Here is a 16528-nt window from a genome sequence, read left to right as displayed (position 1 = left end):
CGTCGCCGCTCTGCATATGTCGGGCAGCGACAGTCCTGCGAACAAGGCCATTGATGTCGCCATCTTCCTTGTGGAATGAGCATTGACTTTGGAAAGAAGCGGCTTTCCCGCTTTTTCATGACATTTTAAGATAGCCGATGATATCCATCTGGCAATACTCAGTCTTGACAGAGGAAGTCCTCTCCTTTGTCCTTCAAATGCGATAAATAATTGTTTGGATTTGCGGAATGTCTTTGTTCGTTCAATGTAGAACTTTAAACATCTAGCTATGTCCAAAGAGTGCAACACTCTTTCTGCTTCAGATGAGGAATTGCTGAAGAAAGTAGGCAAAATAATTGGTTCATTGAGGAGAAAAGACGTAGGGACCTTGGGTATAAATGTAGGATTTGTCCGAAATATAACCCTGTCCTGGTGAAATTGTAGAAAAGGCTCTTCCACTGAAAAGGCTTGAATTTCGCTAACCCTCCTCGCCGATGTAAGGGCGAGCAGTAGGGCTGTCTTCCACGAGAGGAACTGTAAGTCTGTCTTGTGTATAGGCTCGAAAGGTGGCCTCATAAGTTGCGCCAAAACTGTAGTGAGGTGCCAGGGCACTGGCGGGCGCCGAATGGGCGGAAAAACTCTAAAGAGTACTCTAACAAACTCCTTTATTAGTCTGTTAGACCAGAGAGACGGCTCATCTGGCACTCTCCTGAATCGTGATATTACCGCCAAATGCACCTTCAACGAGGCATGTGACAGACCTGCCTTAGATAACCACAATAGGTAAGGCAGAATACCTTCAGGGGGTACCGTCAACGGGTGTAAATTTTGACTGGAACACCAGTGGGAGAAACAAGTCCATTTTGCTGCGTATGTCTTGTTGGTTGACATAGCTCTGGCTTGCGATAGAATTTGTCTGCAGTCTTGCGGAATGCTCAAATCTTGGAATTCCCGCTCATGAGGTTCCATGCGGACAATTTTAGCGATGCTAGGTCTGGATGCATAATTTGTCCGTCGCTCATGGAAATGAGGTTCTGGAATGTCGGGAGTTGTACTTTGTTGCCTTTTGACATCTGCAGCAGTTCTGAAAACCATGCCTGTCTCGGCCAAGCTGGTGCTATCAGAATGACATGACACGGTTCTGACCTCATTTTGCGAAGCACTCGCGGTATTAAGGGAATTGGAGGGAACGCGTAAGCAAACATTCCCGTCCAGTCCATGTGAAATGCATTTCCCTTGGAATCTTGCTGAGGGTACCTGGACGTAAACTGGACGCATTTCGAATTGTCTCTGGTTGCGAACAAGTCTAATGTGGGTGTGCCCCATTTTTGAAACAGTTTGTGAAGCTGAGTGTCGTGCAGTTCCCACTCGTGCGTCACACTCGCCGTGCGACTCAGGACATCTGCCCGTGTGTTGAGGATGCCCTGTATATGTTGAACCTGAATCGAAATGCCTTGGCGTATCAGCCATTTCCAGATACTTTGCGCCAGCGCAGACAGTTGTTTGGATCTTGTTCCGCCCTGCTTTAGAAGATAAAATATAGTCGTGGTGCTGTCTGTTTGAATGAGCACCGACGAGCTCCGGATTCTGGGCAGGAAGGCTTGAAGTCCAAGAAACACCGCTTTGAGTTCCAACATATTTATGTGAAGTTATGCTTCCCATTCCGACCAGCGGCCCTGGATCTCCAGCTCTTGAAGATGTGCGCCCCATCCTTGCAACGAGGCGTCCGTTGTCATCACATATTCGTGATCCTGAGGTACAAAATTCAGACCCCGATTTAAGTTCTTCTGAACCTTCCACCATGACATGGCCACCTTCATACGGTGAGTGATGGTAATCCGATCCTCGAAGGTTCCTTTGGACTGAACCCACTGCTCGTCCAGATGTTCCTGCAAGGGTCTCATTCGAAGATGGCAGTTTGGCACCAGTGGGATGCAAGAGGAAATCATCCCCAACAAGGATTTGTACATCCTCACAGAAGTGAACCTTTTTGTCTGAAGGGTCGTTGCTAGACCCATTATCTTCTTCATCCGTTCCTCGGAAGGGTAAGCTTTCGCTGCCTTGGTGCATATCCATGCCCCTATGAAGTGGATGCCCTGAGCCGGTGTAAGTGAAGACTTTTCCAAGTTGGCCCTTAGCCCTAAGCGATGGAATTGTCGGATGCAGCACTGAAGAGACCTTCTGGCTCCTCTGAATGATGGACCTGTCACCAGCCAATCGTCCAGATATGGGTAAATGCAATGCCCTTTTAACCTTAAGTGGGCCGCCACCAGGGCCATGCATTTGGTAAACATCCTCGGGCCGATTTGAGGCCAAATGGCAACACCTTGAATTGGAAATGGCGACTCTCCACAGCGAATCTTAAATACTTTCTGTGCTTCCGATGAATTGGGATATGGAAGTACGCATCCATGAGATCCAATGACGCCATGTCATCTTTCTCTTTTAACATTAGAAGGATCTCTTGCAATGAGAGCATTCTGAAGGGAATTTTCTTTATGTATTGATTCAGATCCCTCAAATCCAATACCTGTCTCCATTTCAGAGTTTGTTTCTTCTTGATGAGGAAGAAATGCGAATAGAAGCCTTTCCCTCTGTGTTGTTGCAGCACTTCTTCTATAGCCCCCTTCTGCAACAGTGAATGGACCTCCTTTTTCAGCTCCTGACGATGTTGGTGGTGTCTGAGCACTGGGGGATGATCTGGTGGCATTTCCACAAACTCTAGGGTATGGCCTCTGCTTATTACATTCAAAACCTATTTGTCCGATGTTATTGACATCCAATTGTTGAAGTATTGAGACAGATAGTGGTCGTTTTTCAGGATCTGCTGTGTGGGGAGCGCCTGCCTGAAATCATTGACGTCTGTTAGATTGTTGATTCTTCCCTCTATTGGAAGATTTGCCCCTAGACTGCTGCTGGAAAGAGGAGTTGGAGGGCCTGTACTGATTGCTTGTATTGTATTGCCTATATCCCTGTTGGTTATAAGGCTGATATCTGTTGGTCTGATATGAAAATCTCTGATTAAATTGACCCCTTGCACCTCTTTTACGAAAGGACTGGAACGGTCCTTGTTGAAGGGATCCCAGCGCTCTAGCTGTATCCGTGTCAGATTTGATACCCTGTAGCGCTTCGTCTACATGTTTTCCAAATAGATTTTCGCCATCGAATGGCATGTCTACAATCTTCGCTTGCACCTCCGGACGAAAGGATGTTGCCTTAAGCCAACCCTGTATCCGAAGCGAAACTGCTCCTGCCATCTGCCTGAAAGCCATAGAAGAAACATCCATGGCAATGTCAATTGATTCAGCAGCCGACTTTGCCCCGTCTCGGAGGATAGCCGCTGCCTCTTCTTTCTTATCCTCCGGTAGTGTAGACAGAATGGGTGCCAGATCCGACCACATTTGTCTGTTAAAACGGCTAATAAGGGCCATAGCATTGGCTGCTTTAATTGTAGAGGCTGCCATGACCGCAAACCTCTTCCCGGCCCCATCCATCCTCCGTCCTTCTTTGTCTGGCGGCACCAATGAAGTAGCACCTGTCGTGTTCTCCCGCAATCCGTACCTGTGTAGCCTCTCTGGCGTGTAATATACCCTGTTTAGGTATTTAAAGTGTACCAGTCGGTGTCTGCCATTAAGTGAGATCCGCTTTGTACTGGTGCAGCAATAGGTCCAAAAAGTGTCAGCTATTTCTATGTTCAAGTCTCGCTGCCATGCCAAGCGTGCCTTGGTGTAATGGTTCGCTCTGTATAACATGGATGAGTTGTAAATAGTCGCTACTATGCACTTTGGGGATTTCGCCCATAAAATGAGTGTTAAAGCTAATAGTTCTGGTGGTTCTAGATATTCATGCCCCAGTTGCTCTCTGTTATAATCTCTTTCTTTTGCCTTGCCCTAATGGTATCTTCCTACCCCCCTCCTAAGTTAGTATGGCTGAACCTAGGTGACAGGAGTGCACCTTATAAAGTTGGAGATGAGAAGCCTGAGGAGCGCCAGGTTGGCACCAGAGAGGGATGTTCCAATAAAAGCTGTTGACAACTATCGCTTGAAGTCTCTTCTTACCACTCTCTCAGCGCGTGCCTTGTTCTATGAAATTGAAATTGTCAATATGGTAGGTTACAGTTCATTGGAGCTAAAATCCTCCCAAACCTTGGCCACCCCACCATCGAACAGCTCCCCAACTGTGCGTATACCCAGAGTGAGAAGTGCTCGTGTAACCCCTCTCTCCCTGCAGGGTGATAACTATGTGCACCACTCTAGCAATGCTGACTGGGAGTAAAGGATCGCACCATACTGTAATTGCAGTAGGTAGTGCCAGGCATGTGTCGTGGCATTGATAGAATCTAAGATGCATGTCCTACGGTCTGCAGCCTGAAACAACATCGCAGGGAGTGGAAGCGGGGCTGCCACATCTGTCATAAACGTCCACTTCACAGAATCAAATGCCTTCTCGATAACTAGGAAGTCCGCCACAGCTGGCGTTTCTGGTCTGATATGTTGTAGGGCACCGAAGACAGTGCGTTAGTTATAAGTTAAATTTCTGCTGGGAACAAACCCAGCTTGTTCGGGTGCAACTAAGATTGGGACTAGGGGGACCAGTCGATTAGTAGGTTCTTTGCGAATATCTTCGTGTCAAAGTTGAGCAGAGACAAAGGTCGGTACGATGCACAGTCCACCGAGGACTTACCAGGCTTTAAAAGAGCTACTATCACTGCCTCCGACATGAAGGGTGGCATATGTCCTGTGACACACATGTCGTCAAAAAGTGTAACCAATTGTGGAAGCAGTAAATCTATGAATGCCCTATAAAATGTAACCGTTAGACCGTCTGACCCCGGAGCACTACCCGCTCCCATACTAGTTAAGGCAAGAAGAATTTCATCTCTCTCTATGCGTCTCATGAGGAATTCCTTATGTGTGTTAGAAAGCCACGGAGGTTGTATATGTGCCAAGTAATCAATAATCTCTTCGTCTGTGGCAGCGTTTCTGGAGGCATATAATTCGGTATAATATTGTCGGAATCTGTCCGCCACCTCTGTAACATCAGTCAATAGCTCGCCCTCAGCTGATTTAACTTCCACAGTTTGCAGCGTCTCCCTGCGTTTCTTAAGTAATTGTGCTAATACTGACCCCGGTCTTTCACTCTCACCATATGCCCTGGCAGTGGTATATTTACCCATATGTTTGACCTCGTCGTCAGCTGCTATATTGTATTCTCCCAGCAACTTTGCGACTTCTCTCCTAATCGAGCTGTCCGTATCTGTCAACAGGCGACGCTCTAGGATCTTGATTTTAGTGTGTATAGCCTCCTGTGTTTGGGTGCTTCAGACGCCACACGTCAAACCTAATTAACGCACACTCAACCTCCCTGGCAGTGGCTGTAGCGTGTCTCTCAGGTCCCCCCGATCTGTCCAAACTGGGGTTCCGAACCAGGTTGAAGTTGCCCCCCCCTCGCTCCCCCCAACAGCTGGAGCTCCTTGCTGTGGCAGCCCACTCTGTTTGCCAGTATTGTAAAAAACTCAGGGTTATCAAAGGTTGGGCCATATATATTCACAATGAGCAAATCCATGCCCTTCCCACAGCACTTAGTAAGGACATATCTGTCTTCGGTATCAGTGAACAATGGAACAATGGTGAGTGTTGACTTAGGGTTGACCCATGTAAGCACGCCTCGTGCGTGTGTGGTGAAGCCTGCAGCATGGATGTTGCCTTGCAGGCCTCTGCTGCGCAACATGGGGGAATTAAGTGGGAGATGCGTTTCTTGCAGAAGGGCCACATCTATAGCATGCCTCGTCAGATATGAAAGGACTATACAAACTTTTCTTTAATCGTTTAGTCGCCTAACATTCCATGTGAGTGCTCGGTGTGTGTCCACCTTGAAATGTCAACCGTCTCCCACTATATGTGTTTTGGGATCAATCAGCGTCGCCATGTCTCAATAGTGTGTGGTACTGTGTAGCAAGTGAGTGCCTAATATTGTGTGCAACACAACGTATGAGTCCCAACAACCCTCCACCCCCTCCCACATCAAGGCCCCCCTGTAGCGTGGACAAAAGCAGTCTTTAGGCTAAACTCTTTATGGCATGTGAAGCCAGCTGTTTTACCACATATAACCTTTGAATACCAAATGAAAAGGACACCACACAGGTAGTTATGAAAATAAACAGTTCTTTATTAACTAACAACACCTCTGAACTCTTTATGAGATCAGAGGGCTAAGCACATGACAATAATCAAATGGAAATACGAGTTCGCACAATATTTACAAGTGCTCCCTAGGGGCACGGCAAACCATATACTCAAAACAATGGAATGCGAGGAAGGAAAGTACTGTAAGGAGATCCAGAGGCTGGAGGATCGCTGGGACTACGCTACAAACTAGGTAAGTAAGGAGCAGGAGGCCCACGGGACTCACGTGCAGAGTGGAAACTCTCACGCGGGATGCGTACCAACGTCTATGGATCGTACAGTTTAGAAAGTTACGGATTCCAGACGAACCCGGCTGGATAGAGGGAAAACAACAGTGGACCTGGACACTAGGATAGTGTACACAGACTACAGCACCTAGAAGCTTCAGTTACCTAACTCACAGGCTGCGGGTGCATAGGGCTGAAGTTGCGTCGGGTTTGCTGCGTTGATCCCGGTGATGCCTGAAACAAGGAGTTGCTGGCAGGCAGCCAGATGGAGGAGTCCAGTGGTTCCAAGGATGGAACTAGGAAGAAGAAGAAGTCCTGAAAGGGAAGGGGACAGAGTCTCGGTCACTAGCCAGTGACGGTGCTGGAACCAGGAGGGAACCAGATGCTGTCGCCGCAGTCAGGTGAAGGAAGGGTCGCTTCTCTCTGCAGCTGTGGGGACCAGGAGCTGTTCTTCACGACCAGGCTGGAGGCACGAGCTGTCCCACGTAGTCTGCTGCTGTTGGCGGTGTCGGATCGTCGATCTGGACAGTAGGCCTTGGCAAATGCAAGCCACGCAGTGGAGCAAAGATGGCGTCTGGTGCGGACCAGGAGGGTCCGGGGTGCTGCTCGTTCACAGGGAAGCAAGGGCCAGTCTGGGGGACCAGACTAGCAGTGTCGGATTCTTCGGGTCGTCGTCTCAGAGGTCACAGGCCAGCCGGCGAGTTACCAGACAACAGGAAGAGCAGCAACCAGGCAAAAGGGCCCCACGCAGATCTCGTGGATGCTGGGGGGCTGGTCTTTGGTGCAGGAGCTGCGTCAGTGTAGGGCTTCTCAAACCCCAATGCACTCACTCGAGGATCCCTCGGCGGTCGAGCTGAAAGCGCTGTGCAGGTTTTTACAAGATGGCCGTCTCCACGTTGCTCGTCGCACCCACGGGTCCCAGCTATGCTGTGGATGTGGGTAGAGGTCAGAGAGGTCCGGGTCTTGTCGAGCTGGGTCGTCGGATTCCGGGATGGAAGGACTCTGCAGCAAACCGCACAGGAGCTTGATGGTGCCTGCGTAGCAGGATGGTCACTCCCTGACCATAGGGGAGATTCTTCAGTCTTCTGGAATCAGGAGGTCGAAGGTCAAGAGTTTCTTCGTGGAAGTAGTCAAGATTAATCTGATTTGGAATGGGACCCGCTCTACCTTTATCCGGCTAAAGGGGGCTGCACTATGACTAGGTCCCTCCCCTGGGTGGGACCAGGAAGGGGGGTGGTTACACCCCCTTTCCTTTGTCCGGTCTTGCGCCAGCTCTGGGGCTGGAGTGCCCCAGGAACTGGTTCTGACCGGTGTATGCACAGGACACCTTGTGTGCCCCAGGCATGTCTCATTCCTTTCAGCCCTCGCCTACCTAATACACAAAATCCTGTCTGGGGTGGTGCTAGCACCTCCCAAGGCAGGAAACCCTTTGTCCGAGCCTCCCTCGCTGAAAGGACACCCAGCAGCAGGAGGTCAGACTTGTGTCTGTGGTGGCAGCATCCATTTTGTGATGCGGAGGCTCGAGTTAACTTTAACCGGGGTTCAGAGTTACATACATGTGTCCCTCTAGAAGGGTGGAATGCTACCCCCGTCGCCAGAATTGGCGAGGGGCAAGCATTCCAATTCGTATGACACCTTACTCGACATGTTTTGATAATGCTATACCAAAGTTAGCATTTGACCGCGAGGTTCATAATGCACTTAAGAGTATATGGTATCGCGTTATCATGGAACAGCTATTAGGACTTGGTTCCTCAAGCTGCAAACGGGCTCAGCTCATGCCAGAGCACCATCTCACATAATTCCAAGCACTATGCCTTTAGGATTGATAAGGCCTGCCATAGGAGTGACTGATAGGAATATATGTGTCCATTTTAGGGTTAGGTATAGAAATACTATACCTAAAGCAAAGGGTGATTACACCACCTTGCCCCAGCTGTCGTGCAGCCATTTGTGTCAGATTTGGATGGCCAGCCAGGGGTGGCATAATACATGCTGCAGCCCCTGGTAGGCCCTGGGTGCACCTATGCCCTGGGTACCTAAGGTACACTGTACAGGGGCTGATAAGGTGACTCAGTATCCAATTAGATATGTACCTAGAATACATGGAATCCATTTTACAGAGAGAGCAGTGGGCCTGGGGTCCTGAATAGCAGGGCCCCAGGTCAACTAAGTCGAAAAACCAGCAAAACACCAGGCAAAAAGTTGGGGGTAACCATAGTCCGATATCCACCTTCCTACACCCCCAACCAGGACCTGGCAAAAAAATACCAAGAATACCTCCTTCAACAAAACCTACATAGCGCTGTTTCGAACAAAAGAGCAGCTATCCCTCCCACCAAGAAGCAACAATAACAATACCCCAAGTGTGTGTTACACTCGTAGGTGGAGGTTGCCAACAATATACCGTCGGCCTACTGAGTGACAGTTGACGGACCCCCGCACTCCAACATGCTGATATTAAGCATTAACAAAAGACACACGCATCCCATACATATTATATCAGTGTAGCTAAGCAAGCAACCAAGTCCACTTCTCAGCTAATCATTAAAGTGACAAACTACGGGATGTGGTAGATTCAGAACAGTGTGACTGTGCAACTTAACCCCTTCGGGGCTATTGACGAGCTGGGCTCGTCATCGCGCTTACCTGTCCTGCGCGGATGACAAGGCCAGCTCGTCACGTAACGCGGTAATTTTGAAATTGCCGCGCACAGCGGGAAAAGCCGCCGCGGCGAAGCGGTTAAAAGACCCAAGCCACCTCCCAGTACCTCCCGAGAGCTGGAATCTCATAAGCGATGATGGCAATCTACTTTCCCCCCCAAATACATGAGTCTTATCTGTGTTGCGATCAGGCAAAGTTCAGTCCTGCTCCTCCAGGGATCCTCCAACCGCTCCTGTCGAGGCTTCCCTATCTGGGCTGCGCCGCTGTTCCCTGTTCCAGTTTTTCATGGCTTTTGCAGCCATTTGTAAAAATGTGCGACCTGTCCTGCCCGTTCCTTTAACTGCTTCTTGAGTGGCACAAACTAGTGACGCGTCACTTGCACCTTCATAGTAATGTCTGGAAATAAAGCGAGCGTTGATCCCTCCTAGTGCAAAGTCTGTTTCTCCCTCGCAATTCTTAACGCTGCATCCCTGTCGCGGTAATTTAGCAACTTGGCCGTGGAGGGGCACTAGGCGCGGGCCCAAGGAGCGGTGCGCTTCTTCAACCACAAACGGGCAAGAATGTGTTGGAGCCCAGAAGCGTGACCAGTAATTTGTCGATGAACTGTTCCATGTTGCCGGTAGACGTCGATTCCGGCAGGCCGGTAATTCGCAGGTTACTTCTCCAAGAAATCGCTTTTAAGTCTTCGCTCTTATCCTGCAGCACTTGAAGCAACCTATCCATACATTTGTGGTCGATGTCCATTTCGGTCTGTGCCTCCTCCACTTCTGTGATGCACCTTTCCGCCATATCAATGAGTTCAGCCTGCTTAACAAGTCTTTCAGACATACGGTCCATACAATAGGAAAAGGAGTTAATCTTCCTTCCTAAAACCGTTAGTGTATTTTGCAGGCCCTTTTCCATCGAGGACTTAATATCGCCATATTGTGACTCCCGCTATTTTCTCCATCATCTGCTGATTGTGCACGGTCTCTAGGCTTGCGCTGTTCATAAGTCAGTCTCTGTTGCGTTTTGTCCGTTCTGCCCATTGCAGCTGGCCACAGTAGAACTCACCGGGTCTGGACAGTGAACACGTTAACAACCAGAAATTTCGCATGATGTGGCTGGTGTATGCTAATAGGAGAGGTTAGTGGTCAATCAGTTTGCTGAGCATCGCACAGGGATGGCAGCCCAGAACACATAGACACTTCGAGTGCCCCCGGCACACCAGCATGGGCGTCGTTGCGATGAGCACTTCAACACTCTCCACCTGGGGCCTCGCATAGACTGACGTTCCCCTAGCAGATCAATATGATCTCCTAGCCACCTAATACCGTGGGCACCATAATACCAAAAGCCAGGGAAGTACCATGTGCTTGTAAGTTGTAGTTATAATATCCGTGGCAGCGGGGGATCACAACAGAGGCAGCAACACTAGGGCCAAGCAAGGAGCTGGTCAAGCGCCTCCGAGCAGTATGAATTGCAGTGGATTCATTGGTGGGGCTGCCAATGGCGGTTTGCATCTCGCTCTCTGCCTCACTCTCAGACTCAGAAGGCGGGTTTATGCTGTCTGAGTCACGTGGCTGAGCTCCCAAGGACCGGGGCGCGCTGTAGAGCATGGATGCCTTGTCACGCTCACCGCACCTCCGATCTGGTCCCGCCGGTGAGCCTCGATCGTGGGACGCGCACCTCCAACAGTGACCTTCTAGGTAGGCGCGTCATCGCGCCTCATCTCACATTGGGTCAGGGTGTCGCATACCTCACTTTACCCTATGCAGTCAGCGTCCACTTACGAGGGCGATATGTGCTTCCCCAGGGCCCCGTCCAGCACACGTAGGCACAGTCGCCAGCCTGGTCTCTCTTCCGCAGGCAGGAAATTAACTCTGGTCCGGGGATTCATGGCTTAGGTTGCTCGCTGCTCCGTATCACTCATCTCTCCGTGCACACTTTGCCGCAGCGCGGCCGGGACGGTTCATTAGGCAGCGGATCCTCTGAGCTACACAGAGCTTTGGTTTGTGGGCTCGAAGTCTCAAGTAAATGCAGGATTTATGAAGGATAGTGCGTTAGAAGTGCGGAGAGCCTCTGTTAGGCGGCCATCTTCGGCGCTGGAAAGCTCCGCCCCCCGGCGCTTCCATTAACTTACAATGCAAATATCAATGACCCTGCCTTAATGGTTCTTAAGGGTACTACTGTCTCACAGATCAAAAGAAAAAAAAATCAAATATAACTTGAAATACGTTTGCCAGTAGGTGGCTTTTAATAATTACTGGTATCTATTAATTTTTAAACATACAATAGTAGAAGTGTTGAAAACTGAAAATATTTTTACCTATTAACTGGGGAGTCTATTACTGGTTCAGATCACAAACTTTTGATTTAAACAAAGAATGAAAGCCAGAGATCATGCACAGGAGTTTATTTTATCATGCCATTTGACAGAAAAAGCGCAGAAAGAAAGAACATGCAAAGAGACGGCATGCTGCACCTGAGTTAGTGAAGGTCCTGGTAGGGGCAACTGCTGTTCAGAAGATGGGGTGCAAGATGGACCTTCAGCCCCAAGTGGAAGCACCTACAGACAATGAATAGGAAAGGTAAGACCATAAGTGCTATGAAATACCAAGGCACTTTTATTAGAAATTTTTCCTCGTTCAAATGACTCGCGAGAAACATGCGAAGAAGTACTTTAATGTTAATTAGGTGCGAGTACTAGAAAAGTGCCAAAATCTCTGCTAATCTGTTATAAATGAATAGCTCATGCAGAACTGCCCGTTTCTTTGTTGCACTTCCGTCTATTTTCTCTGCATTTAAATGAAACGCCCCTTGGCCACGGATTTACAGTAAAAGTTCTTAAAATGTATATTTAAAAAATACATAAAATGGAAGAATAATAATTACATATTTCTTTAGGCAACTACCCTATTTACACTTTGTAAAAAGAAGGAGGCAAAATCTTCAGAGTTTTAAAGGGGAGAACTAGGTTCTGTGCAGCATCTAAAACATGCCATTAACAATGTGTCTTTAGTTCCATGCTGGAAGAATGTTACTATTATGATAGTGAAGGTTAAAAAGCATAGTGTGGAGAAAAGAAATCTATCATTGTAGGCTTATGACAAGCATTTCTGCTAAACCTTTGCATGTAATTAATTTTAGATCCTTGGTTCCAACAGGATCATAGTGGGATCCAACGAAAAAGATTGCAGGATTACAATTGAAGTGAAAAACATGAGCAACGTAAAACCTCCTAATCAACTGCTGCCAAATTAAAGGATTTGTATACTTTAGATAAATAAGCCATCAGTTTAGTAAATGAAAGGCTCCACACCAAAGTTAACTGTAGAATTATAATCACAAAGGCCTTTTCACGTTATCAACTAACGCAACTCAGAGTTGTTCAAAGTTCAAAACGTTACCTTTTGGGTGGCTCCAATTCTCACAGGGCTCTCGCTTACTATCAGCTTGTGAGGTTCTTTCCACCATCTGCACAATCAATACATTATTCAGCTGCCACTGTGCAGTCTGCCTAGATGTACAGGGACTTAACATTATTGATCCTATCTTAAATATCTATATGCCATACACTTTCAATCAAACAAACCCCAAGAGACATAAATATAAAAAAAAACACAGATACATACAGCTAAGTAGAGCACCTCGGACCGCACAGTTAGGAAGGCATCTTTTTCAAACAGCACTAAAGTATACATAACACCCGAGCACCTACCGCAAAGCATCCCACTTAATCCAAAGTAGTTAGGAGATTGGAAAGGCCCAGTGCTAAACAACTATCCTTCCATATAACCGTACAGCACATCTAAGGCTTAACAGACAGTATTTGTTTTGCTTGGACTGAACTAAACGTAACCATAACCCTCCAATAGCACTAAGCAGGACTAGAATATCCCAACACTTTAATAACAACTTCACAATACTATACAAACTAGTGAACCCATAATGCACCACAAAACACAGCTCGTACAACAGAAAATACTAGTAGCATTAACAAATCCCACTCACAATCAAAGTGACAAAGTCCAGCCATTGGCAATGATACCCTTCAATTGCACTGAACACACGTGTGCCTTGCTACTTAAATATGCACATTGTTAGTTTTTTGGCAGGGTACAGTGTTCCTTCACATCCGCCACATAGATAGAAAGGACAACATAATAATCTCAACACAATAATCCTATTACACTCCAATCTAGCATCTTTTTGGAACACTATAACATTCCCAGTTTTACTTACCTTTAAGCAGCATGGATACATTCAGTTTGATTCAGTTTGACACAATTGTACAACCACCATCTCTGTAAACATCATGAATTTACATTCCACTGCTGTAGGCCAGCACCTTTTCACAACGAAATCAGTATGCCATTAAGTCCATCAAAATCAGGGCCAGCAACAGTACTGTCTTGCGTGACCATCTGCATGTGTCCTAACCAGCTGTGCAAAGGCACCCTTGGCTCTTGTATTTTCAATCTAGACTAGCAATGCAAAAAAAAATAGCTACAGGAGAGCTAGTTTCATGTCAGATTTTCAGGATAACTATTGCAAATATAAATGAACAGCATCTACATTACTTGTATGGAGATCACTGGTAGCCGGAGGGCCTGGGGCCTCGGGCCTCCTCTGTCACACAAACCTTTTATACAAAATCTAGGTATCTGACTAGACAATTCCCTCTCCTATGAGACTTAAGTGGGGCCTGTAGAAGGCACATGATTTGGCCTTCTGAGAGGCCTTAGATCTACTTCCATCTTCTTCCAACCCCAAATTCAACACTTTATCACTCAATCTCCCATCATCCCTTCCTTGCCTGCATTTGGGTTGTAAGAAATCAATCTTAAAGAGGCTGCAATTTGTCCTAAGTGCAACAGCAAGATTCTTCTTCTTCCGTCTGAAGATCTGCTGTTCCGCTGGCTCCTTCAGAAGCTTCACTGGCTGCCCATCAAGAAGCACATTCTATTTTAAGTTCATAGCACTGTTCACAAGATGATGAATGTTGCAGGAGCCACCACTGTTTCAGAACTCATACTACCTTATCTTCCTGCCGGAGCACTTTGTTCGGCAGAACTAAATCTGGCAGTGTTCCCCCGATTCACAAAAATAAATTGTGAGGGCTCTTATTGCAGGGTCTGGCTCCTGCCCTCTGGAACAGCATGTCCCTTGATCTAAGGAATACTCAGTTATATCTGTTTCAGAAAAAAAAAAAAGATATTCGCTACCTAGGTCTTTTTGCAGCCTCCCTGCCTCTTCTGATCTGATGCACAATGTCCTGTATACTGTGGTTAGTGCTGGGAAGCCCCATTGCTGGGACAGCCATGAGCTCTATAAGTCTTATTAACATAACAGTATCTTACGTTGGAACCCCAAAAACCTTGCATGGTTCTGGCCCTTCTGAACTTACGTTGAACCATAGGCACATACTAGGTGTTAATGCACTTTCAAAGACAGCTTATAAGTGATACACAACAAATAAGTGGCAGGGTGCCTCATCAGTATCAGATGTGCTCTACATAGGATGTGACATGATAACGCCATGCAAAGGTGGCTAATGTTAAGCACATTGAGCAATCAACGAACTTTTCACCAAAACTTGCATTGGTTAAAATATCACACAAAAATGTGAGTTATATAAAAAGGGTGTGCTTTGTTAGAAGTGTCAAAAGGTGTGCTAACTAATGTGCTCTGTCAACAATGTGGCTTATGCAGTAGTGCAATGGTGCTGCAACGACAGTCAAAAGGGGCCCAGTTTGTCCTTGAATCCCTCACAAAAGAAAAAAGAAAACAGCTAACCTGAATCAATATATGCCCTGCTACATGAAATGTAAGGGCCTCTGGCAGCCTTTGAGCACCTGATTGCTGCACAAAGGCATCACAAATCAAGTCAGTCAGTCAGAATATCTTTATTCGACTTTTTACAAGTCATTCAAAGAACAAACAATGAGAACAAAGACAATTACATTTACATACAATACTTCAACCTGCATTTTCCTAGAGGCAAACCATCTAGGCATTTGGAGTTAAAAAGTTATCTACATAATTAAAAAAGTTTTACATTTCATATTAATAATGCATGATAAAAAGCCATTAATTTTAAGGCGAGTTTTGGCCAACAGATTTCGCCCTTACGGCAGCTACCAAAAACTTTGCCATGCAAAAAGTAATACGTGGATTAGGTAAAAGTTGTAAAAAGAGCAAAGCCGGTCGCACCTGCGTGAAGCCCGCTTCTTTCAAAATAGGGAGCAAATGTTTCTTTCTCTGCTCGTGATACAAACTACAAAACATGACAAAGTGCAGAGTGTCCTGCACCGAGAAATTTTCGCAGCTGCACGGTGGGGCCAGATCAGGCTTCTGCCAGCTCTTAAAAGAACCCAAATAAAAATGTAGCAAATTAAATCTAAACTTTATTAATAAAAACCTGTGATAAGGGAATGTGACAAAGCTCAGATGGGGGCGAGTGAGGATGAGCTAACCAGGAGGCTATGGGCCCTTACCGCTGGTTTCAACAGTTCATATTCCTCCCGCCGTGCTTCCTGCCTCTCCTTGAATAACTTTTTAATGAAGGCTATATCCTGTACCCTAATTTTATCTGGGGATGAAAAAAGTTCCGGGCAACCCAGGTCTGTAAATGTTTTCCCTAAATAGGCCAACCATGGGATACTATTATATTTGTCCAGAGATAAAACGTCGAGCAGAATTTTGTGGTTCAAGGGGAGATCTTCGTTCGTCCACATTTTCAACCACAGAATCAACGGTGCCAGGCTCAAGGTATCTGACAGATAGGGTAAGCCCACCTCTTTGTGAATAGAATATGTTGGGGTTGACTGTGGTACAGAGAGCAGGGATCTGATGAATCTATTCTCTGCTCTCTGGATTGGGTCAAGATTTACATACCCCCACAAAGGTGAGCCATATGACGCTATGGCCACCGGTTTACTCATATAGATTTTTAAAAGAGCTTCCATGGGCCTAGCCCCCAGCTTACCAGCAAAACCCAGTACTGCTGAGGACAATCTTATTACTGCCAACCTCTTTGCTCTTATCTGAGGGCCCCAAGATCCTTTTTCGTCGAACATTACACCCAAATAGGAAAATGTGGTTACATTTGAGACAGGGACCCCCCTACAAAAAAATGATTTATGTCTTTTTTTGTTACACTCACGCCCCATTACCATCGTGTGTGATTTGGAGGCATTTACCTTGAGGTCCAGATTCTCCATGAATGAACCAAAGGCGTCCAGGAGATGCTGTAGGCCTACACCAGTGCGGGCTATCAACACTGCGTCGTCCGCATACAGGAGTGCCGGTATTTTGACACCTCCTGCATACGGAACATCAGCTTCCTGACCCCGCAGGTGAGCGCCCAATCCATTGATATAAATGGTAAACAGTAAGGGGGCTAAGATGCAGCCTTGCCGTACCCCCTTTAAGGATTTAAACAAAGGGGTGCGTCTACCATCATTTGTTACTCGGACAGCTGCAAAAAGC

At 46.9% G+C, this 16528-nt stretch overlaps 1 protein-coding gene across 5 annotated transcripts in view; it reads right to left on the bottom strand.

Annotated features, from left to right (window-relative positions):
• The window catches only part of WNK1 (WNK lysine deficient protein kinase 1), a 1566458-nt gene that overhangs the window by 257837 nt on the left and 1292093 nt on the right, over nt 1–16528 (bottom strand). For all 5 annotated transcript variants that reach the window (XM_086952842.1, XM_086952840.1, XM_086952841.1 and 2 more), the window contains one exon: nt 11520–11603. In XM_086952842.1, coding sequence (XP_086808968.1) covers nt 11520–11603 — 84 coding nt within the window. The remainder of the gene's footprint in view (nt 1–11519; nt 11604–16528) is intronic.

The sequence above is a fragment of the Lissotriton vulgaris genome, chromosome 1_2 (genome assembly GCF_964263255.1).
Source record: "Lissotriton vulgaris chromosome 1_2, aLisVul1.2, whole genome shotgun sequence".
Lineage (NCBI taxonomy): Eukaryota > Metazoa > Chordata > Amphibia > Caudata > Salamandridae > Lissotriton > Lissotriton vulgaris.
Note: the sequence above shows the minus strand (reverse complement) of the source record. Positions and strands in the feature narration are given on the sequence as shown.